Here is a 25,945-nt window from a genome sequence, read left to right as displayed (position 1 = left end):
GGACAAAGGCCAGAGATGAATAGACAAACAGTGAGAGGTAAGGAGATGAGGATAGAAAATGTGCAAAACATAAAGCCAGAGGAAGAATTATTTGTAGAAGGGGCACGGGAAGTGCAAAGGGAAAGAGCTGTTCCTCTAGTTTGGCTGTGGCCTCAGTCTGGCAATGGAGGAGGCCCAGGACAGTAAGGTCAGTATGGGAATGGGAAGAGTAGTTTAAATGGTTAGCAACCATTTGGATCCAGGGATGATTCGCGGACTGGAAATAAATATATTTGATCGACAGATGAAATTGCGATTTGAAAGGTTTTTGAACGATTTCATGGGGCTGGGTATGAAGCTCTTTGCTTTTTGTGCTATTATTTTATGTCTTCATCAAGAAATTTGAAAGTCATAAAAATTAACCATAAGATTAACAGTAGGAACATATCAATGAACTAGTCAGGTAGAATCAAATGCAGCAAGTGAAAATCAATCTGCAGCAGTGCAAAGTAAAAAAGCATTCAAGACACTTTCATTTATTTAGCCAAACAATTTAATTGAATCATATGGGACTGGTTTAAATTGCAAATTGGGACACAACTAGGTTATTTTCAGAAGATTAAAAATTCCTCTTTTCAGGCAGAATATGTATATTAATATGCCGACTTTTCAGCAAAAAAAAGTATGCACGCCAAATGCGCATACGCGTTGCGCTACATTCGTCTGTGAAAAACGACTATTATTTCCAACAGTCTGTAGTTCTTGGACTACATGTACAATGTCAGGCCTATCATGAGTATATTCTGCTATTTATAGTAAGGTTATTGAACAGAGATACTTTTTTCTGTTTTGTTTTTTCTATTTTGCCTTTTCCTTACACATCCCAATTCTCTTGGTATAGAACAGGGGTGGCCAAACCGCGGCTCGCGAGCTACATGCGGCTCTTTGACCTTTAATATGCGGCTCGTGGAAATATGTTGGCTGAGCTCCTTTTTTCATCAAAGTTAATATAAAAGGTAAATAAGAAAAAATTTCAAGCTTTATAATTATGGTATGAAGTATGAATTGTATGAATTATAAGTATGAATTGAGACCCCATTGGAATAAAACGTAAGTTTAATGTTCATGGTTAGTAAATATATTTGAGTTCATGTCTTGCGGCTCTTTTGTTCATGTCTTGCGGCTCTCAAACATCTGAACTTTATCGTATGTGGCTCTTACATTAAGCAAGTTTGGCCACCCCTGGTATAGAATAAAAGAATAATGGTCATAAAATGTATGACTAAGTTATGAAGAGTTGATATAAGCGACTCGACTAAGCATACAAGAAGTACTTGTTGAAGTAAATTCGCACATTAATTGATAATCAGCCCAAAAAGGTGGCATTTCTGCTGTGTTTTATATTTTAAACCCCATCTTAATTAGTTATATAATCTTGTACTTAAATTTAATATTTACTCATTACAGTTCCACCACTGATTTTCTGGCACTCTCGGTTCCAGGGCTTTGCTGGTTTACCCAGCTGGCCAAAGAAGACGGCTATGGGGATAGATGTGCTGGTTCCAGCTGGGCTGGAGTTCCAAAACCTCGGCCGCAGGTTGCAAATTCAACCCACCGATCGGCCATGGAAGTCCCGATGAGGTCAAAATTGGCTGCCTTGCCCTGCCTAGGTGCCACATTTTCAGGGAGACTTCCAGGGCGCGGGGGATTTCTCGCGGAGCCCCTAGAGACCTCTAGCTGCCAAATTGGCCATGGAAGTCCAGATGAGGTCGAGACTGGCTGCCTTGCCCAGCCTAGGTGCCACATTTTCAGGGAGACTTCCAGGGCGCGAAGGATTTCTCGCGGAACCCCCAGCGATCTCTAGCCGCCGAATTGACAAGGAGGGGGGCCTTCATTGCCGAGTCTGTCATAACTGAGCAAGGTATTATTATTGTATGTAGATGAAACATCAAACAGCATATGATGGTTAATACACAAAAGTGCTGGAGTAACTCAGCAGGTCAGGTAGCACACTGGAAAACACATAGGTAACGTCGGGACCCTTCTTTAGACTGATTCAGTCTGCTAAGTTACTCCAGCAATTTGTGTCCTTTCACCTTAAACCTAGGCACCGATGTCCCTGGTCTGCACCAACGAGTCCTTCTTCACTGGTTCACGTGGCTGCTGTTATGGCACTCTGTAGCCCCTGGGGACAGCACTTCTTCAGGCTGCTCCCAGTGACAGGACACGCTCCGTCACCGAGGGGCTCCCTCCACACCAGCTGCCGCTTCCAAGATGGAGTATGTTAGCGATTCTGGGGGAGAAGGAGGCGATGGGGGTGGGAAGAGGCCAAGTGAACAGAGAGGAGGCACCAGGGAAGCAGACAATGCAATGGGTGAGAGTGGAAGGAGCCCCATGTGATTGGGCGCGTCCTGTTGGTGGTGGCGGCCTGAAGAAAGTACTGTCCCCAGGGGCCACAGAGTGAGTGGCAACAACAGCCATTTCAACTAGACCATGGGTGAGTGAAAAAGGGCTTGCTGATGCAGCTTGCGATTCGGGCAGAGGCCCTCGGAAGCCTGAGCTTTAAGCGGCTGGGGAGGAGGTGCAGGTCAGGGTCTGTCTGCCATAACCAAAATCCATTGTATAGCGGTCCATTAAAACGAGGGCTTACTCTATTGCTATAGTTTGAACATAGGAGTCTACTCCAAACTACATTTATTTACATAGCAAGAAGAAACTTGCAATCTTTTTTTAAGAAAAGTTTCTGACATTAAGCTCTCTGGAATCAAACTCATTAACATGCACTCTAAAAGCAAACTGAACTGAAATACATTTGGATGGTGCTCAATAAAGTTGGCAACAACTTAAAATTGAAGCAGTTCCAGACATTTTGGGGTGAGAATTTGGGCGTATTACTAACATCTGTCCAAATAAAGCTCCAAGCCAGTCATGTCTTCATTGACCTGTACGATTCTAACATCAGTAACAGTACATAGGCCTTTCCCATTCATTCTTTGTTCAAATCCAACAGCTTGGGAAAAACAAAATCATCAACCTTTGCACCCACACTATTTAAAGATGTTAATGCCATGCATAAAAACAACCTAGAAAACCTCGGTTTGGAGATTGGAAAACTGCTTTCTTCAGCACATGAAAATTCAACATTGCACATGGCATGCTAAATGGGGAAGGAGAGGGAGATATGAAGAAACTCTCTCAATAATATTAATGAACAGTAGCAAAGTTTTTAATACAAATAAATGAGCACATTGCCAAGCAATTGTGGATACGAGGCAAAATAGCACATGAAAGATGCTTTCAATGGTAAACACGCAAGATTACTTGTAAGCAGGCATATGAAAAGAATAAAACACAAATTAAAGAAAATGAACTACTGTATCGTTTGAATGTGAAAATGACAATAACTAATTAACACGTTTAATTAATTTTCTAGGGTCTGGAAGATGGATTTCTATATCAATATTAATGTTTCAACAACTAATATATATAACTTGATTTCTGTGTTTTTGAGACAGCGTTGCAACGACGGTGTGGCAGCAGGTAGGGATTTGGATGCAACATGGGAAACAAAATCAGAGTCAAGGACTTGCATTGGCGAAGGGCTTTCTCCCCTAGAGGTGGAACTGTGAAATACTAGAGGGCATAGCTTGAAGCTGAGAGGGGGAAAATTGAAAGGAAATGTACAGAGCATTTTTTTTGTTTTATTACAAGAGATAGATGATTGAAAAGTACAGCTGGGAAGCACAAGGATGGTGTGGTGTAGCAGGATCCGTGGAAGCAGATTCAATAGCAATGCTCAAGCATTTATTCAGGCACATGAACATGTAGGTAATGGAGGGATTGAGCTTAGAACAGCACTACACAGGAACAGGGTATTTGGCCCACAATGTCTGTGCCAGACATGATGACAAGTTAAACTAATCTCTGCCTGCATGCGGAATGGAATACCGCATTGTCTCATGTGACAAGGCACAGCGAAATCCTTTACTTGCATACCCAAGGTGTGCAAATAGTCACCACAAGCAGCACTATCAAAGTTACAAAGTCGTCATTCCCCCCTCCCCTCCACTGGGGCCTCCATTGTTCTCCCTCCCTCATAGTGGTCCCCCCACGCCAGGTCCTCCATTGTTTTTCCCCTCACAGTGGTTCCCCCACACCCTCGTCAACCATCGAATGAATGAAACATTTAAAAATTTGTAGAAAATATGAATTATTATATTAACGTTACTTCTTTCTGTTCATTCGTGAACTCTCATCTAATATAGTTGCTCATCCAGGGTATAATTTGGAGTTGTTAGCTCACAAATTTAACGTGGCACATTTCAGCCCAGGTTGATCAGGTTTTGCTGCATTTTTGCTGCATTTTTGCTGCATTTTTGCATGGACTACTTCATTATTTAAGATGCTGCTACTGTTGTTGAGATGGTATCCTGAAAAGTCACCCGATGATATTCTAGAGCAGTAATGATTGGTTTCTAACAGCCACAATTATCATTATTTATGTAAGTATGATTCCTGACACTGGAGGTTTGCTTTCAACTTTCTTAATGCCCTTTAATACCACAATAGTGTTGATACTTTCAGGCATTGCTATTATCCATTGGAATTCAGTAGTTTTGTAATGTGTCAAAGTTGAGTTACCATAAAAGAACTCAAACTGAATATTGCTGATTGAGCAGAATTTGATAGTATTATTGATCATAAGAGATACAACCATAATTTTAATGATGACTGGAAGAGGTTGACGGAGTGATCACTGGCTAGACTGCATTTAGCTGATTTGTGGGAAAGGGCAGGCTTTAGCTGATCAATTTTCCATATTGTCAGATGGACATGAATACGGCAACTGTACTCTTTCTTAAAGAAGTAGCTCATTCTTAAATGAATTATTTTATTTTGTTGTATCCAGTGCTCTCAGGTATTATATAATGCTAAGAGCAGGTCAGACTGGAGTAGGACCTGATTCCATGACGGTTGGTTCCTCAATAATAGACCAAGGTGGATCACCCAACTCTGTACAGGTTGAAGATGGATGAAAAGGCATCAGCCTCTTCTCTCACTCGTGCCTGGGTCTGTCAAATAAATTCCAAAGGTTGGTAATAGTGATGCCCTCGGATATCAAATCAACTTCAGTGTGACAGTAAAGGGTCTTAGAGTCTGAAGAAGGGTCTCAACCCGAAACGTCACCCATTCCTTCTCTCCTGAGATGCTGCCTGACCTGCTGAAGTACTCCAGCATTTTGTTAGTAAAATCAGAAGTAGGTTAACAGCATTAAGCACATCAGCCATATTACATTTGAGCCCTCTCAACTAAAGAATCTAGCTCCTCATAATTCAAACACAGTATTCCAATTACAATTTACCTGCCCTCCATCATTCTATACAAATTGCAGAGTTCTCAGTGCAGTGTCCAGAAATATATTAACTTTGCAAACAGTCCTGAAGCACTACTTCAAGCAACTCCCAAGTTTTATAGTGTTGTACTGTCAGGGTGGACTTAGATTGGAGAACAGAATAAAAGTTCCAAAAGTCACCCTTGGAGTTTGGATTAGCCATTAAACCCAGGCATCCGTCTCTAAAAGCACTTGGGGGCAATGTGCACAGTACTGGTTACTACATTATTGGGGAGAATTAAGAGATGGAGAAGAGGAGATTTTGAAAGCAGTTACCCAAATTAGAGGACTTTAGTTCTGGGGAGAGAACCTATGCTCCTAGGGCACACAACAGGTATCCATTTGTCCCTTGGCTCTGTCTTTAGGCTCCAAAGGTATGGAAATGCAATATATATAATTTAGCACTTCTTGAGCACTTGCCATCTCTGCCATGAAAGGCACTGAAATCTGGACTTGACACTCAATCCTAGTACCAAAGCAAAAGTCTAATTTTCCATCTCACTACAAAATGTATCTTAAAATCAACTGTTAAAAACAGTACATACATGTCCACCCCAAGTTAAGATTGCTCTAGATAGACACAAAATGCTGGAGTAACTCAGCAGGTGATGTTTCAGGTCAAAACTCTTCTTCCCAGTCGACCCATAACGCTACCCATTCCTTTTCTCTGGAGATGCTCTGAGTTTCTCCAGCATTTTGTGTCCATCTTCAGTGTAAACCAGCATCTGCAGTTCCTCAGTCTGAAGGGTCTTGACCCAAAACGTCACCCATTCCTTCTCTCCTGAGATGCTAACTGACCCGCTGAGTTACTCCAGCATATTGCGATACCTTCCTACAATTAAGATTGCTCTAATTATGCGCAACCCGTGCAAAGGAACGAGCCTTGCGGGGTGGATTTGCAGGCTACTGTGAGGCCACAGGCATCCTCTGCAATGTGGAAACTCCCTTTGCATAGAAATCAGAATGGTGGAGTTATACACCCCAGTCTGCCCACATGCTGTCCTTGGTTGACCTCTGTTTTTATCTAAATATGTTGCTGAGCAGTCGCATTTCCAACTTCCAAAATGTTTGGACAACAATTTTTCAGGACTCTGTCCGAACGGGACTGACACACATTAAATTCTAACTTGCATCGCACACCTGAGATATACTGAATCCAGACCGAACACAAACCAATTTTCAGCCCCTTTATATACTTGACAGATGTTAGATCCATGCACTCTCTCTCTCTCTCTGCACACCACACACTTTCAGCACAATTAAGCAGGGGCAATAAATGCTGGTCCTGATGGCAAAACCGTGGCCATGAAAAGTGAATAAATAAAAAGTATTCTGAACTCTTGACTATAAATCTTTGGAAAATGCTTCACACTTACACTCTAACCCCCTGAGAAGGTACAAGGTTCCCCCATCCCCACCCCTGAAGGGTACAAAGATCCTCCCAACCCTCAGGGTACAAAGATCCTCCAACCCCTAAAGGATACAAAGGTCCGGCCCTTCCACCCTCACCCCTAAGGGGCACATCGTCCTCCACCCCCACAGCGTACAAGATCCTCCACCTATTTCTAAAGGGCACACGGCCTTCCCAACTCCCTACACCTAAATGGTGCAATGTCCTCCTCTCTCCAAAGAATTCAAGGTCCTGCCTTATCACACCCACTAAAGGGCACAAGATCCTTCCCCCATCCGTAAAGGGTCCAAGGTCCTCCTCCTATCCCTAACGTGCACAGGATTATCCTCCTTCCCCCCCCCGCCCCCCATCCCTAAAGGCCACGCGATCCTCCCCCCATCCCTAAAGTGCACAAGGTCCACCCCCCCCATCCCTAAAGACCACAACGTCCCCTCTCCACCCCACCCCTGAAGGGTCAGAGGCGAGACCCTCCACCGGTAGATACCGGAGCGGCCCCGTTTCCCACGTGGGGCGACTCGACCTCGACCCCTGGTCGACACCTCCATTCCCAGCGACGCGGTGCCCCCTCGCTGAGCCCAGCTCTCACCCTTGTTGCGGCCAGGCCGGCCCCGAGCCCTGGGCATCTCCGCTGTGGCTGTGCGCAGCCGGGCGACGGTTCCGCTCGCCGGGCCCTTTATCAGCCAACAGAAGGCAGCCGCTGCGACCTGGCGCTCGACTTCACACCGTGGAGATCTATTAACGACGAACCAAAATGTTTATTGTTGCTGTTGATTTTCTGGGTATGATGAGGGGACAACCACGCGCAGACTTCCACCATCTTTCCTCCGACACCCACGCTCTGCCTTGCCCGTGCAGCCCGCCGGGAGTTGTAGTGCGCACAAGCGTGGCGGGCGCCGTGTGTCGGTGGGCCGGCGCCGGGAGAAGGACTGCATCTCCCGGCAGGCATTGCTTCCGTAGCGCAGGCGCAAACACACAATCCAGGCTGACGCCGGGGGGGGGAGGGGGAGGGGAAGGCAAGGCTGACTCTCCGGCCCCGGGACCACGTGGCTTCTCCGCGCCAAGCCCGCCGTTGAATGTGAGTTCGAATCCCGCAACCTCCATCACTGCAGTGGTCACATTGAACAGTTCAGCACAGGAGCACACCGTTGATTAATTGAAATAAATCAGCGATCTGCTCCTGTACTGTACTGTTTTGTCCACTGAAATTATACTGGTCTGCTCCTCTTACACATTGTCCTAAGTGTATTTTTTTACCTAAGATAGACACAAAAAGCTGGAGTAACTCAGCGGGTCAGACAGCATCCCCCCTGGGAGAAAGTTCTGACTGTCTACCCTATCTTTGCCTCTCATAATTTAAAAAACTTCAATCAGGTCTCCCCTCAGCCTCCCGACGCTACAGCGAAAACAATGCAAGTTTGTCCAGCCTCTCCCTGTAACTAATATTCTCTAATCCTGACAGATATGGTTTGATTTCTGGCCATTATGAGAATCAAGGGATGAGGCTTGGTGCTGGAAAATCTCATTATCTTAATGAATGAATTGAGAGATCAAATGACCTATTCCTGCAGCTATTTATTATGTTCTTATATGTTACCCCAAATATTGATGTCTTTGTTCTTGAAATTGCACATGGCTTTGCCTGTTATCAGCTTTGCCTTTAGAAACATAGTACCTTTCGTACCATGAAAAACAAACCTTTTCTTTTCTCCAGTTAGAATATTTAATAATAAGTATGACACATGAACCATTATCATAATCATAATCATACTTTATTAGCCAAGTATGTTTTGCAACATATGAGGAATTTGATTTGCCATACAGTCATACCAATAAAAACCAACAAAACACACAAAATACATTTTAACATATTCCAACACATTCCTCACTGTGATGGAAGGTGGAAAAAAAAATCAATCCCTTCCCTTCTTTGTTCTCCACGGTCGGGGACCTCGAGCTTAATGTTGACAGGAGGATCTTGGCTCCCATAGCCGGTGGTCGGGCCCTCTACGATGGGGCAATCAAGCTCCCACATCGGGGGGGATCTCAGCTCCCCTGAGCCAGGCCATCGGACCCCGGGTTTGGGCTAGTCAAACCTCTTTATAAAATCAGAAGTCAAGATTACAGGGGAAGACATTGTTATTGCCTTAAAACCATGTTCTAAACAGGACCATGTCCCAAGATCCACTTAATCTACTGATCATCCAGAATACATGGAATACATAATTGTAATGCATTATTGTTAAAGTTTTTTGTATTTAGCCTCTCACTTAAGATATTTTATTCCTTTTACTGATTTGTAAATTGTCTAACTGGAAGCAAGCAAACAATCTGAAATCTTCTTAGCACCTAACCATGAGTAGCAATGATGAGACTGGAAACTTAGGGCATCGAGAAATCAAAGCTACTCAACTTTTCTATCTCTTATGTTGCATTGCATTAATGCATCAAACATGTTGACCTTTGCACAAGTACAATTACAGCCCAATGCAAGTAATTGAATAACTGAATATTGAACAATAATGCAATACAGCTTGCCCTATAGAACTGGATACATTGGAACAGATAAGTAAACTAGTTAAAACATTTAAAAGATTATTTGATAACAAGCAATAGGATGAACTAATAAGTGCCTCCATTTAAATATCTTTAAGATATTGTCAATGTTCCATATGGGCGCAAAAGAGGCTCAAGGCAAAAACTAATTTCAGTGATTGGAAAATGAGACAATGAGCTTCCACAGGAGTTAATTGAGACTTTCTTCTGGAAGTCTTCTTGTTCCCATTGGAGGTTTAGTGTTGATTGTTAGGAGGGCTCACTGTGCTTAGTTCATCCATGTAAGGCAACAAGTCTAATGGGGTAAATTACAGCACAGGTAGGCGCTAGGGTGTATCCTCCCTTGTGAAGTGTATATTTGAATATCCAGAGGCCACACACAATTCCACCAATCCTATAATCCTTTTTTTTTACATGGTTCAAATCATCGCAAAGGTATTGCCTTTCTGACGATGCTGGCTTTTGCCTTATCTTTGCAAGGCAAAGTCCAAAGTAAATTCTGTAAAGTAGAAAACCATGACCACAACCTTGACCTACTGAGTAACCTCCAGCTGCAGCAACTGCTGACTCTGGTTTCTAGAGGATTGTACTAAACCTTAAACCCAGAGCATTTATGGCATTCCATGATGACCTAAGAACTCAGCTGTGCAATCCCTCTTAAATCAGGATAATCAGTGAATTAAAGAAACCTAAAAATGTACTTTTACATTATTGTAATGCGTAACTAGGAAAACAGATTGTGAAAATTCTTTGTGTAGGAAAGAACTGCAGATGATCGTTTAAATCAAAGATAGACAAAAAATGCTGGAGTAACTCAGCGGGATAGGCAGCATCTCTGGAGAGAAGGAATGGGTGACGTTTTGGGTCGAGACCTTTCTTCAGACTGAAGACTCTGAAAACATTATTTGTTCCTCGTGCCAGAAAAATTCATAAGATCCTTTTAGGAAAATGTACAAGCAGTTGAGGTGGTCAAGATATTGAATATTTCATAAGGTCATAAGGGATAGGAATAGAATTAGGCCATTCGACCCATCATCTACTTCACCATTCAATCGTGACTGGTCTAACCCTCTTAACCCCATTCTTTTGCCTTCACCCCATAACCTCTGACACCTGTACTAATCAAGAATGTATCTATCTCTGCCTTAAAAATATCCAATGACAGCCTCTACAGCCTTCTGTGGCAAAGAATTCCACAGATTCACCACCCTCTGACTAAAGAAATTTCTCCTCATCTTCTTTCTAAAAGGTCATTTAATTCTGAGGCTATGACCTCTAGTCCTAGATCTCCCACTAGTGGAAACATCCTCTCCACATTCACTCTATCCAAGCCTTTCACTATTCTGTATGTTTCAATGAGGTCCCCCTCATTCTTCTAAACTCCAGCGAGTATAAGCCCAGTGCTGACAAATGCTCATCATAGGTTAACCTACTCATTCCTAGGATCATTCCTGTAAACTCCAGAGCCAGCACACCCTTCCTCAGATATAGTGCCCAAAATTGCTCACAATATTCCAAATATGGCCTTACCAGCGCCTTATAGTGTCTCAACATTACATCCCTGTTTTTGTGTACAAGCCCTCTTGAAATAAATGCTCGCATTGAGTTTGCTTTCTTTACTACTGATTCGACTTGCAGATTAACTTTTTGGGAATCCTGCACCAGCACTCCCAAGTCCCTTTGCATCTCCGATTTATGGATTCTTACCCCATTTAGAAAATAGTCTACGCCTTTATTCCTACTACCAAAATGCATTACTCCACACTTTGCTGCACTATATTCTATCTGCACCTTCTCTGCCCACTCTTCCAACCTGTCCAAGTCCTTCTGCAGAGTCCCTGCTTTCTCTACATTACCTATCCCTCCATCTATTTTCATATCATCCGCAAATTTTGCCACAAAGCCAATCCCCCTCATCCAAATCATTAATATTCAACATGAGGAATAGCGGCACCAGCATCAACCCTTGCGGAACTCCACTAGTCACTGGCAGCCAACCAGAAAAAGCCCCCTTTATCGCCACTCTTTTTCTTCTGCCTTCCAGCCAATCTGCTACCCGTGCAAGTATCTGCCCTTTGATACCGTGGGCTCTCATCTTCCTTAGCAGCCTAACATGTGGCACCTTATCCAAGGCTTTCTGAAAATCTAACAACATCTACTGACTCTCCTTTGTCTGTCCTGTTATTTACTTCTTCAAAGAAATCCAGCAAATTTGTCAAGCAAGACCTCCCCTTCACAAAGCCATGCTGACTTCGGCCTATTTTATCGTGAACTTCTAAGTACTCTGTAACCTCATCCTTTATAATGGACACTAAAATCTTACCAACCACCGATCAGACTAACCGGCCAATAGTTCCCACTATTCTACCTTGATCCCTTTTTGTGCAGCGTTATAATATTGGCAATTATCCAATCATCTGGGACTACTCCTGACTCAAGTGATTCTTGAAATATCACCATCAATGCCTCCACAATCTCTAAAGCCACCTCTTTCAGAACCCAAGGGTGCAGTCCATCAGGCCCAGGTGACTTATCCACCTTCAGCCCTTTCAGCTTTTCAATCTCTTTTTAATGACCAAGCTAAAGCACATAAGAACAAAGCAATTACAGTAAGATTGTGTAAAACAGATGTAGATAACAGATAGAGTACTGTATACAGTTCTAACTACCACATTACAGAAAGGGTGTGAAAGTACCATAACGTGTACAGGGGAGATTTGCGAGCAATGACCAAGTATGGAAAATAGAAAGGAAAGGTTTAGAAGGATTTGGGCCAAACACAGGCAGGCAGGACTGGTGTAGATGGGGCATGTTGGGCCAAGGGCTTGTTTCCGTGCTGTGTGAATCTAATGTTCAGTAAGATGAAGTTGTTTTGTTGTAACATAGGGGTCTGAGGGGAGATTCAATTGACGCATGTCCTACAATGAGGGGGCAAATACAGTACTCTGCAAGGACCAATTTCCCATATCATGAAGTCAATAATTATTAGCTGTAAAAGTTAGAAGGGTTAGTGGAGAATTGAAGAAACTTTCAATACACTTAAAGGACACTTAAAGCTGGAAGCTGTCTCCCTGAAAGGGTGGTTGTGGCAAAATATTTAGCACATTTTGTAAATATTTGTGGAGGAAAGACACAAAATGCTGGAGTAACTCAGCGGGTCAGGCAGCATCCCTGGAGAACATGCAGAGGTGACGTTTCAGGTCCAAACCCTTCTTCAGACTGATCAGTGTTACATACTGAACTGGCTGAAAGTCATAAACCAAAATTTATAAGTAGAGGAAGCACGGTCACAAAAAGGCAGCCGGCATCGCCAATGACACACAGCACTCTGGCCACACTCTCATTTCACTTTTGCCATCAGGAAGAGGGTAGAGGAGCCTGAAAACCGTAACATCCAGGATCAGGAACCGCTTCTTCCCAACAAACATCAGGCTATTGATCACTATGAACTCCAACTAAACGCCGAACTACGAACTGCCTTTTTCTCCAAGGGGCTTTGGGCTTTATTTTGTTTTTTGCACTATATTGTTTTTTAAAATTTAACTTTTTTTAAATGTTTGTTTATTATGTAATTTATTGAGTCCTATGTTTACAAACCAGTTGTGCTGTTGCAAGTAAGAATTTCATTGTTCCGTTTCAGTACGTATGATAGTAAAACACTCTTAACTCTCTTGAAATTGTAAAACACTTTCTTGCAACAGAGCCTAGCTACTGGGAAGCACTGGCCAGCATCTCAGATTTAAGACTGAGCGTATGTTTGTGTGGTTATGGGTGGCAATTCACAGCAGGAAAGTTGAGGGCAAAAGACCCATGCGGAAAGATCACACTGATCTTGGCATAGATATGCTAACCCAAAGAATGAATACTACAAATTAGCAAGACAGGAGTTTTAAGACAAAAGGGACTGCAGATGCAGGAATATAGAACAAAAATAGAACTGGAGCAACTCAGCGGATCATGCAACCACTACAGTGGTAAAAGTATAAGTCAACAACCCGCAATAGTTTTGCTGGCTAACTTTCCACACTGAAGGCACAATGAAAGATTTTGATAAAAGCAAAGATATTTGCTTCTATTTCCCTCACATGCAAAACAAAGGCTGGACAGTGGTGCGGTGGTCAAGTTCCAGCATTCCAACACCAGAGGCCCATGTTCGATCCTGACTACGGGTCCAGTCTGTGTCGGAGTTTGGACGTTCTCCCTGTGATCGTGTTGGTTTCCTCCGGGTGCTCCGGTTTCCTCCCACATTCAAAAGGCATGTGGGTTAATTGACCACTGTAAATGTTCCATAGGGGTAGGATACAACTAGTGTACGGGTGATCGCTGGGAGGGCCTGTTTCCACATTGTATCTCTTAACTGAACTAAGTGAATTTTACCAGTTTAAATTACTCCAAGCCAACCTCCATAACCACAGAATAAGATACAGGGCCCACCCATCACTTGAGAAACTGTTTTAGTAACTGTTTCTTTTCTCTTTTCCCCCCAGACAATATGAAAGTTGCATCGCAAATCGTTTGTAATACATATCTTTAAAAAGCAGGCCTTATAGATAGGTCATATATAATGTTCTCTGGAAGTGCGATCAATGGGTTCTGCTCATTCAGAAAGTGTGTGGTTTCACAGAGGTAGATTGGCAGCAACATTGCGATAAATGTCTACAAATTGACTGTGATGCTGAGGTACTTCCATTAGGTCTGATGACTGACCCTGACTAACAAAATATGTACTGACAACGATAAAAACATATGGCACTTAAAAGTTGTAAATGTGAGTTTCTATTTTCAGGAGTCAAACAAAAAGTGAAGATAGGGGTGGCACAGTGGCGCAGCAGTAGAGTTGTTGCTGTACAGGGCCAGAGACCCAGGTTCAATCCTGACCAAGGATCCTGTCTGTACAGAGTTTGTACATTCTCCCTGTGACCATGTGGGTTTTCTCCGGGTTCTCTGGTTTCCTCCCACGTTCCAAAGACATGCAGGTTTGTAAGTTAATTGGCTTCTGTGAATTGTCCCTAGTGTGTAGGATAGAACTAGTGTACAGGGTGATCGTCAGTAGGCGCAGACTCAGTGGCCGAAGGGCCTCTTTCTAGCTGTTTCTCTAAAGTCTAAAATCTAAAAGTCAAAAGGAAAAATGACTGACTTTGCACTCTAAAATAACGATTCATCCTGGCAATGGGATCCTGTCCACCCCTTGTAGCAATTGCAGATGAACTGCTCCCTCATGCTCTGCACATCTTCAGAAAGCAAGGCTCCACGAGCTGCTAATGCAGAGCCGGAGGATGTAAGTACGGAGATGATTTCAAAGTTCCTGGGATTGAGATGCAGATAGGTTTGGGATTCAGGGTCTTGCCGCACACATCGTCCATGGCCGCTGCACATGGTTTGGCTACACAACATGGCAGCTGTGGTGGTATTCAGAACATATCTTCCAAGCTTCTGGTCAATGTAATCTTTCAGTGCCTCACAACGCTCCTAACAGAAAAGCACAAAGCACAGGTAGAAACCTGCATTAAAATATTTAACCACCAATTTAACACTTCCTATTTTCCAGAAAAAAATGTGATTTTTGGAGAATGCCCAATGGATTTAGCCATGGTGTTACATGGAGTTAGATTTAGCTCTTAGGGCTAAAGGAATCAAGGGATATGGGGAAAAAGCCAGAACGGGGTACTGATTTTGGATGATCAGCCATGATCATATTGAATGGCATCGCTGGCTCGAAGGGCCGAATGGCCTACTCCTGCACCTATTTTCTGTTTCTATATTTCTATCTAGTTTCTTACTCCATGTTGAGGAGTTCCCAGTGGACAACCTAAGCTAGATTTCAACCATTGTAGACAAAAAAAACTTCTAATAAGTCATATGGTTAGTTCCTTGTGGGGTACCGAATGTAGCTCAAAGCCACAGTTTGTTTGTCACCATTTTTGGAGTGTGCATCTCTCTGACATTTCCTATTCATGCAAGAGGTGTAGGCTTCATGGGCTGTGCCCACATTTAATTGCCCACCCCGAAATGCTCAGTGAGGTGCCTTCTTGATCGCTTTTGATGTTTTGTATGATGCTGTAAATTACACCACAAAGAGACATAGGTTTAAGATAAAGAAGAGGAGGTTCAACAGAAATCTGAGGAAGAATGTTTTTCACCTAGAATAGGTGCACAGAATATTCAACAGGCTTTCTGGAATGTTATCTTACTGAACTACTGATATCTTGGCTTCTGTTAATGGTAAAAGTAATAATAATAATAATAATAATAATGCATTACATTTATATAGCGCTTTTCAAACACTCAAAGACGCTTTACAGGGATTACTAGAACATAGAGAAGAAAATAAATAGATAAATAAGTAAACAAACAGAAAAAGGAGACAGAAGGTGAGGTGACGGTCAGTGGTTGAAGGCAGTGCTGAACAGGTGAGACTTCAGTGATGTTTTGAATGTGGTGAGTGAGGAGGAGTCTCTGACGGTTTGGGGTAGTGAGTTCCAGAGGGTGGGAGCAGCGATGGAGAAAGCCCTGTCCCCCCAGGATCTGAGTTTGGTCCGGATGGGGGGGACAGGGGGTTGGCAGCAGCAGAGCGGAGGGTGGAGGTGGGAGTGTATCTGTGGAGGAGGTCAGTCAGGTAGGATGGGGGCAGGTTATGGAGGGCTTTGTAGGTCATGAGGAGGATTTTGTACTGGATTTTCTGGGGGATGGGGAGCCAGTGGAGCTTGTAAAGGACAGGGGTGATATGGTCACGGATCGGGGAGTGGGTGAGTAGACGGGCAGCGGAGTTTTGAATGTATTGAAGTTTACTGATGATTTTTGAGGGTGAGCCATAGAGGAGGCTGTTGCAGTAGTCCAGACGGGAGGTGATGAAGGCGTGGATGAGGGTTTCTGCAGCTGTGGAGGAGAGGGATGGACGGAGACGGGCGATGTTTTTGAGGTGGAAGAAGGCTGTCTTGGTGATGTGTTTGATGTGTTTGTCGAAGGAGAGGGTTTGATCAAAGATGATTCCAAGATTCCGGATGTGAGGGGAGGTGGATACTGGGAGACCATCAATATTGAGGATGAAGTTTTGGGTGGATTTGGTGAGCGTTTTTGGACCAATGATGATGATTTCGGATTTGTTGCAGTTGAGTTTGAGGAAATTTGATTGAAGCCAAGATTTTATTTCAGTGATGCAGTTTGTCAGTGTAGAGTGTGTGGTGGTGGAGATTGACTTGGTGGAGATGAGGAGCTGGATATCATCCAAAAGTAGAACGATTTCAAAATGCCTTCTCGTTGGGAATGCCCTCTTGCTTCATATGAAGCATTCAAAGTGATGAGCTAGGCTCAGAAATCATTACTTGAAAAGCAGGCTTCAGCAAATGAAATATAATTATTTGACTTTTGAACTCAAGATGTTGTTAGTCCGACATTCAAGGCATGGAGACACAAGGAACTACAGATACTGGTTTACAAAAGAAGCACAAAGTGCTGGAGTAACTCAGCTGGTCAGGCAGCATCTTTGGAGTACATGGATAGATGCTGTTTCAAGTCATGGTTGCTAAACACCATGTTGTCATTAAAATATGAATCATTCACTTTTATTGAGCTCCTCTGTATCAAAACAGTTGGACCATCAGCTTGAACTGTACATCTCCCCCTTCTGTCATGGGGTAGACTTAGACTGAGACTGACTCCCCTTCCCCCCACACCCCCCCCCCCCCCCCCAAATCTTTGCACATCTCCAATCCATTCCACTCGTCACTTTAATTTCATGTTTAATGTATTTTGTGTTTTTATGACTGTTGGCAGATCAATTTTCCTCCTGGGATAAATAAAATTCTATCGTATCGTATCGAATTTGTCTTTACCCATGAGATTGAAATACCTACCATGCCGTGTACAATCTTCATGTCCCCCCACAGAACCACGCCCGAGGTGCCCATTGCTGCGCACTCCCCAATGGTGTGTATCAAGTCCATCTGGAAGAAGAAACACAAAGATACTAATTATACATCATATATTCCTTGAAACATTACATTCAAGCCTTTCTCAAGGTTGTGAAGTCATACAGGACAGAAATAGGCCCTTGGGTCCTCCTTGACCATGTTAATTGTCAGATAGACACAAAATGCTGGAGCAACTCAAACAGGCAGTATCTCTGGATAGAAGAAATGGGTGAAGTCTGAATCTGAAGAATGGTCTCGACCCGAAACGTCACCCATTCCTTCTCTCCAGAGATGCTGCCTGCCCCGCTGAGTTACTCCAGCATTTTGTGTCTATCTTCGGTGTAAACCAGCACCTTCTGTTCCTTCCTACACATTGATCATCAGATATCTATCTACACAATTCCCATTCACCGGGCTTGGCCCATTCACTGGCCTTCTATCCTTTGGCAATTCAAGTGCGGATCTAGATATTGCTTAAATGTTGTGACAGAATCTGCCTCCATCATTCACTCAGGCAGTACGTTCTGGATTCCTATCACCTTCTAGGGGAAAAACATTCTTCCTCAGATTCACCTTGAACCTCCTTTTCCTTATCTTAAACCTATATCTCAAATTCGTTGCAGAGTCACTTACAGCATCTTACAAAGGCGGCACAGCACGGCATTAGGAAAGCATGGTAGCATAGCGGTAGAGTTACTGCGTTACAACGCTTGCAGCGCGAAAGACCCTGATTCGATCCCGGGTCAGTACGGGTGCTGTCTGTACGGAGTTTGTACGTTCTCCCCGTGACCGCGTGGGTTTTCTCTGAGATTTTCGGTTCCCTCACACACTCCAAAGACGTATAGGTTTGTGGGTTAATTGGCTTGGTATGTATAAATTGTCCCTAGTGTGTGTGTGTGATAGTGTTAATGTGTTGGGATCGCTGGTCGGTGCAGACTCGATGGGCCATAGGGCCTGTTTCTGCGCTGTATCTCTAAACTAAACTAAAACAGCAAAAGTCAACAAAATGGAGACATTCTCTGGTGCTTATCAACGATCTTGAACACGACAGCAGATGATGCAAAGCAGCTCAAGTTTACGTGCTTCTGTTTTGTCTCCAAGGAGCTTTCACACAGAATGCCCACTTGCAGTTTATTTTTGAATAATAGACACATTATTTAAAGAACGCATGGATGAACTCCAAAAATTGTTCATCCCCGTCTGGCGAAAAAGTTAAACGGGGAAGGCAACCCAATCATGGCTAACGAGGGAAATCAACGAGAGTGTTATATCCAAGGAAAGGGCAAATAAATTGGCCAGAGGAAGCAGCAAACCGGAGGAATGGGAGAAATTTAGAACTCAACAGAGAACAAAGGGGTTAATTAAGAGGAGGGAAAAAAGAGCATGAAAGAAAGCTTGCGGGGAATATAAAAAACTGACTCTAAAAGCTTCTTTAGATATGTTAAAAGGAAAAGATTAGTGAAAAGAAATGTAGGTCCCTTACAATCAGAGAGATGAATTTATAATGGGAAACAATGAAATGGCAGAACAGTTAAACGAGCTCTTTGGTTCTGTCTTCACGAAGGAAGACACAAACAATCTCCCAGAAATACTAGAGGACCGAGGATCTAGTGGGAGGGAGGAACTGAAGGGAATCCACATTAGTCAGGAAATGGTGTTAGGTAAACTGTTGGGACTGAAGGCAGATAAATCCCCAGGGCCTGATGGTCTCCATCCCAGAGTACTCAAGGAGGTGGCCCTAAAAATCATGGATGCATTGGTGATCATTTTCCAATATTCTGGATCAGTTCCTGTGGACTGGAGGGTAGCCAATATAACACCACTTTTTAAGAAAGGAGGGAGAGAGAAAATGGGGAATTATAGACCAGTTAGCCTTACATTGGTAGTGGGGAAGATGCCTGAGTCGATTGTTAAAAATGTTATAGCAGCGCATTTGGAAAGCAGTGACAGGATTGGTCAAAGTCAGCATGGATTTATGATGAGGAAATCATACTTGACTAATCCTGGAATTTTTTGAGGATGTAACAAGTAGAATGGATAAGGGAGAGCCAGTGGATGTGGTGTATCTGGACTTTCAAAAAGCCTTTGACAAGGTCCCACACAAGAGATTAGTGTGCAAAATTAGTGCACATGGTATTGGGGGTAGGGTATTGACATGGATAGAGAACTGGTTGGCAGACAGGAAGCAAAGAGTAGGAATTAATGGGTCCTTTTCAGTATGGCAGGCCGCCATTCTAGTGGGGTGCCGCAAGGCTCAGTGCTGGGACCCCAGTTATTTACAATATATATTAACAATTTAGATGAGGGAATTAAATGTGACATCTCCAAGTTTGCAGATGACATAAAGCTGAGTGGCAGTGTGAGCTGCAATGAGGATGCTATGAGGCTGCAGGGTGACATGGATAGGTCGGCTGAGTGGGCAGATGCATGGCAGATGCAGTATAATGTGGATAAATGTGAGATTATCCACATTGGTGGCAAAAACAGGAAGGAAGTTTATTATCTGAATGGTGTCAGATTAGGAAAAGGGGAGGTGCAACAAGACCTGGGTGGGCTTGTAAATCAGTCACTGAAAGTAAGCATGCAGGTGAAGAAAGCTAATGGCATGTTGGCCCTCATTGCGAGATGATTTGTGTTTAGGAGCAAGGAGGTCCTACTGCAGTTGTACAGGGCCCTGGTGAGACCACACCTGGAGTATTGTGTGCAGTTTTGGTCTCCTAATTTGAGGAAGGACATTATTGCTATTGAGGGAGTGCAGCGTAGGTTCACCAGGTTAATTCCCGGGATGGTGGGACTGACATATGATGAAAGAATGGGTCGACTGGGCTTGTATTCACTGGAATTTAGGATGAGAGGGGATCTTATAGAAACATAAAGAATTCTTAAAGGATTGGACAGGCTAGATGCAGGAAAAATGTTCCCGATGTTGGGGGAGTCCAGAACCAGGGGTCACAGTTTAAGAATAAAGGGAAGGCCATTTAGGACTGAGATGAGGAAACACCTCTTCACCCAGAGAGCTGCGAATCTGGAATTATCTGCCATAGAAGGCAGTGGAGGCCAATTCATGGAATGTTTTCAAGAGAGAGTTAGATTTAGCTCTTGGGGCGAATAGAATCATGGGATATGGGGAAAAAACAGGCACGGTGTACTGATTACTCCCCTTGGAATCTTTCCTCCTCTTTGGGATAAATTGATCCTGCAACTTCTGCATTATTCCCAGGAATACCTGCCATTGCTGTTCCACCGTCTTCCCTGTAAGGGCCTCCTTCCAGTCAATTCTGGCCAGCTCCTGCCTCATGCCTCTGTAATCCCCTTTGCTATACTGTAATACTGACACTTCCGATTTACCCTTCTCCCTCTCAATTTGTAGAGTAAAACTTATCATATTGTGATCACTGCATCCTAATGACTCTTTTACCTCGAGTCCCCTTATCAGATCAGGTTCATTACACAACACTAAATCCAGAATTGCCTTCTCCCTAGTAGGCTCCAGTACAAGCTGTTCTAAGAATCCATCTCGGAGACACTCCACAAACACTCTTTCCTGGGGTCCATTACCAACCTGATTTTCCCCAGTCTACCTGCATGTTGAAATCTCCCATAACCACCGTAGCATTACATTTGCGACATGCCAATTTTAGCTCCTCATTCAACTTGCATCCTAAGTCGAGGCTACTGATTTGGGGGCCTGTAGATAACTCCCATTAGGGTCTTTTAACCCTTACAATTCCTCATTTCTACCCATACTGATTCTACATTTCCTGATTCTATGTCACCCCTTGCAACGGAGTGAATATCATTCCTCACCAACAGAGCGACCCCACCCCCTCTCCCCACCTGTCTGTCTTTTCTATATGTTGTGTATCCCTGAATATTCAGTTCCCAGCCCTGGTCCTCTTGTAGCCATGTCTCAGTGATTCCCACAACTTCATAATTGCCAATGTCTAACTGAGCCTCAAGCTCATCCACTTTATTTCTTATAGTCAATAGTCGTTTATTTGTCACATACACATAAATGTGTAGTGAAATGAAACATTACCCGCAGTTGAACAATAAGACCAATAAGAATAATCAATAAAAATGCAATAACACATACAATCACAAACTAACACCAAACAAAAAGAAACATCCATCACAGTGAGTCTCCTCCAGTCCCTCTTCACTGTGATGGAAGGCCACAATGTCTTTTCTCTTTCCCTGTCGTCTTCTCCTGCAGTCAGGCTGTTGAAGTTGCCACGTCGGGGCGGTCGGGGCTCCCGACATTGAAGCCCCCGCTGGGCGGTGAAAATCCCGCGGCCTATTCCAGGCCGCTCCGGACGATGAAAGGTCCGCTGTGGGCCGACCCAAGCCCCGCGATTCGGGGCGGGCGAACACGCTGCCTCTGCCGGAGCTCCCGATGTCGGCCCCCATACAGGGGCCTGCGGGCTTCCGACATCCACGCGGCCCGCGCCGGAGCTTCCGGAGACGAGTCGCAGCCGTTCCCGCAGCATCCGCAGGCGGCCAGCGCCGCAGGTGGTGAGTCCGGGCCGCGGGCACTGCGAACCAGAGCCTAGGTGGTCCCAGGTGCATGGCCGCTGGTAGGCCGCAGCGGGAACGGAGACACGACACAGAAACAAAGGTCGCGTCTCCGTTCGGGAGAGACAATGTTACAGTTCCCGTTCCCTCCCACCCCCCCAAACGTAACATACAAACACTACACCATATTAAAACTACAATTCATACAAAACAACAAAAAACACAAAAGACAGACGGACTGCAGGCAAGCCGCAGCTGCGACGGCAGCGCTGGCTCCTTCGCGCATTTAAATACAACACTTTTATTTCCGTATTCACCTCCCCTCTCACACCGGTCACAATTGGCCCTGACCTTACTCTCTTATCCCTTCTAGAACTTCCCTCCCCATTCATTCGAGAGTCCTTTGCAATTTCTCCTGTATTTGCTCCCCCTTTAACTCCATCTCCATATTCCCAGTTTGTCAACCCCTCCCCCCCACTACTTAGTTTAAAGCCACACTTATAGCACTAGCAAACCTACCTGCCAGAATGTTGGCCCCCCTGCTGTTAAGGTGTAACCCGTCCCTTTTGTACAGGTCACCCCTACCCCAGAAGAGATCCCAGTTGTCTAGAAATCTAAATCCCTGCACCAGCCCCTCAGCCATACATTCATATCCCCGATCTCTCTATTCCTGCCCTCACTAGCACGAGGCACAGGTAGCAGTCCAGAGACAACCACCTTCGATGTCCTACTTCTCAGTCTTCTTCCCGACTCTCTAAACCCACGTTGCAGTACCTCCTTCCTCTTCCTCCCGACGTCGTTCGTGCCCACGTGCACAACTACTTCCGGTTGATCGCCTTCCCTCGCTAGGATGTTCTGAAGCCGCCCCGTGATGTCTTGAACCCTGGCACCAGGGAGGCAACAGACCATCCTCGAGTCCCGCCTGTCGCCACAGAATCTACTGTCCGTACCTCGGACAATGGAGTCACCCACTACTATGGCTCTTCCAGACTTCGGTCTCCCCGGTCGAGTTTCCTTGCCTGGATTAGAGCCACCGACCTGTCCGCTGCTCGGACTGGAAGCGTCTTCTGCCCCAACAGCTCCCAAGAGGGTGTACCTGTTTGCAATAGGCACAGCCACCGGGGTCTCCTGTAGTCCACGTTCGCTCCCCCCTGAAACGGTCTCCCACCTTCGCTCGACCTGGACCCTTGGCATGACAGCCTCACAGTAGGTCCTGTCCAGGAAACTCTCGCATTCCCGGGTGGCCCTGAGGTCTTCCAGCTGCCTTTCCAACTCCGCCACACGTCCATTCAGGAGCCGCACCGGGACACAGTTCTTGCAGGTGTAGCTCCCAGAAGCTCCAGCGGTGTCCCTACCTTCCCACATCCTGCAGGAAACACACTGCACCAACTTGTCCGCCATTACTTCAGAGAAGTCAAAAAAAATTCAGGCGTAAAAACTAAGCGTAACCTCCTCACCTCAGCGAAGACTCGCAGCCAAAGACTCGCACTTTTCTCACAGGGCACTTCCCTCGACAGGGCTGCACCCTTTGTGCAAGTCTTGCTTATATCAGTCACTAAATTACTTAATTGGCCAATTTACCAAACCTCTAATTTAATTGATCAACCAATCCAGGTACTCACTTCTATTCTGCCTTTCCTGACAAACTTGGAGTTATTCACTTTTCTGACTGACTACAAACGGACTCTTGGCGCTATTTTTAAACTGCCTTTACACACAGCAATTAACACTACGAACTGCCTGTCTTTGGAATGTGGGAGGAGACCAGAGCACCCAGATAAATCCCACGCAGTCACAGAGAGAACGTACAAACTCCATATGGACAGTACCAGTAGCCAGGATTGCACCTTGGTCTCTGGCGCTGTAAGGCAGCAACTCTACTGCTGTGCCATTGTGCCACCCAGTAATGTGTCACAGCAGTTATCAAACCAAAATCGGACACAAAGTACACAGGTACTATTAGAAGACACAAACTGTTTGAGTCGTTCAGTGGGTCAGGCAGCATCTCTGGAGAACATGGATCGGTGATGTTTCAGGTCGGGACCCTTCCCCAGACTGGATTAGAGAAGGGTCCTGAACCTTTTTGTCCAGTCTGAAGAGTGACCCCAATCCGAAATATTCCCCATCCATGTTCTCCAGAGATGCTGCCTGACCCGCTGAGTTACTCCAGTACTTTGTGTCCTCTCTAGTAAACCAGCATATGCAGTTTTTTGTTTCTACAGGAAATATTAGGATAGGTAACCAAAAGCTGATGTAAAGTGATTTAGGGAAGGAATCCCAGATTCAGGACTCCATTTAAAATGAAGCTGGCCAATCCCAGATGTTTTCCTGCAGTCCAGTGTAAACAAGGAGGATTTTGATTTGTTGTCATCTTTGTTTCTCCTCATCTTGAGCTTGGGAAGAGAGGTGTTGATTCAGCCTGATCCTGCTGAATGGTGGAGCAGGTTCAAGGGACTGATCCTGTGACAGGCCTAATCTTGTGTAGAATCAAAGAACTGCAGGTGCTGATTGATACACAAAAGGACACAAAGTGCTGGAGTAACTTAGCAGGTCAGGCAGCATCTCTAGAGTAAATGTGACAGAGGAAAATCTCTACATCATGGCAGGCTCGGAACTCGGTGAGGGTTGGAAGTGTACAAGGGCAAGGCCTCGGTTGAAGACAGACCATTTTGCATCGGGAAGAGAGAGGTCGGGGGGATGGTGAAAACACGTCGGAGATGAGGGCTGGTGTCAGAGGGGTGCAGAAGGAGGCTCGGGGAGGTATTGTGGGGGACTACGTCTGAAGTGGGGTCTCGACCCGAAACATCACCTATCCATGTACTCCAGACATGCTGCCTGACCTGCTGAGTTACTCCAGCACTTTGTCTTCTTTTGGCTGAATCCTGTTCCTATTTCTTATGTTCCTAATCTTCCCAAAACAGAAGGAGGTACCCAAAATACTCACAAGGCTAAGAACAAGATTGGAATTTCAGCCACTAAATCTGCAGTCACGCATCACTTTACTGAAGGGCATTTCACTTACTTTGGGATTATTTGTCTTACTTACCTCTGTAAGGAAGTCGAGCGAAGCTATATATGCATATTTGGCATAGGCCAAAACAGGCAAGGATTCACTGGCTTGATTCAAGGCAGAAACACGGAGGGCCTCCTTGATCTTGTAGTGCACAAACTTTTGAATATTCATTGTGGACTTCAGCTGTTCTTTGATGTAGATGCTGGGATATAGGGTTCGTGATGCTTTCCAGAGCCACGAGAGCTGGTTATTTCTAGGAACATCCCGTGGATTACAGTGACCAGTGTACTCGGTTAATGTGTCCTCTTTAAAATAATTGTAGCAGTCTGGAAATTTATAGAAACCCCAGAAACCCTTGGGTCTCAGTTTGTGTCCTAGCTTTAGTGTTTCACTCATAAAGTTCTTTGCAGCATTTTCAAATTCCTCTTTGGCTAACTGGACAACCTTGCTATCAGGCAAATAAGGGTATTTGCTTCTCACGTGTTCTTCGGATTTCTTCCTGTAAATCTTCATGAATCCCCAGTCACGGTCCCAAAGTGGTCGCCACGCTTCCCAATCTATCACGGCCAGACCGTTAAAGTCCACGTCCAGTGCATTGTTGATGTCTTCTGCAGCTTTTTTGAGGTGTTCAGTCAGACTGGCAGTCTGGACAAGACCGCCATTCACTGAAGTCAGATCCTTAGTATAGAATGGGTAACGACCCAGTTTCATCTTATAGAATATGGTGATATTTCCCCCCCAAAAACTCTCATCTTGATTTTCAACAATATCAAAAACATTCAGATTCAAGTCGACATCAAACTTAGTTTGACAGCCAGCAGAAGGTGTGTTCCACACCACAATAAAGGGCTTGTTGTTGACTATTGGTGAGGCTGCTGCTGCTGCTGGCCTGGGTGCTTCTCCCCAGATTATGGTTGGATGTGTAGAGGGGAAAAACAAAGTGCACGCGAGTAGAGCAAGACTCGATACCATGACTACGGCTCTGTCTTCAGTAGCAGGTGAGCTCTTCCTGACTCGATCATTCTGTAGGACATAGAACATAGAACATAGAGCAGCAGCACAGCACAGAAATAGGCCCTTCAGCCCACAATGTCAGTGCCAAACATGATACCAACACCAACTCCTATCTGCCTGCACATCATCCACATCCACATGCCTATCCAAAAACCTCT

General features: G+C 44.6%; 2 protein-coding genes across 2 annotated transcripts in view; both read right to left on the bottom strand.

The window, feature by feature from the left end:
* The window catches only part of ifrd2 (interferon-related developmental regulator 2), a 42,225-nt gene extending 34,619 nt beyond the window's left edge, over positions 1-7,606 (bottom strand). The window contains exon 1 of the mRNA XM_078414151.1: positions 7,369-7,606. Within this exon, the coding sequence (XP_078270277.1) occupies positions 7,369-7,405 (37 nt within the window). The 5' untranslated portion in view covers positions 7,406-7,606. The remainder of the gene's footprint in view (positions 1-7,368) is intronic.
* A 993-nt stretch (positions 7,607-8,599) lies between these two features.
* Positions 8,600-25,795, bottom strand: LOC144601761 (hyaluronidase-1-like). The gene is given in 5 exon segments (XM_078414145.1): positions 8,600-8,877; positions 14,473-14,804; positions 17,189-17,278; positions 24,807-25,756; positions 25,759-25,795. Coding segments are annotated over 4 exon segments (1,401 nt in total). The 3' UTR covers positions 8,600-8,877; positions 14,473-14,480.
* Positions 25,796-25,945: the final 150 nt, after the last annotated feature.

Source organism: Rhinoraja longicauda, chromosome 17 (assembly GCF_053455715.1).
Source record: "Rhinoraja longicauda isolate Sanriku21f chromosome 17, sRhiLon1.1, whole genome shotgun sequence".
In the NCBI taxonomy this organism is placed as follows: domain Eukaryota; kingdom Metazoa; phylum Chordata; class Chondrichthyes; order Rajiformes; family Arhynchobatidae; genus Rhinoraja; species Rhinoraja longicauda.
This window is presented reverse-complemented; position numbering and strand designations above follow the sequence as displayed.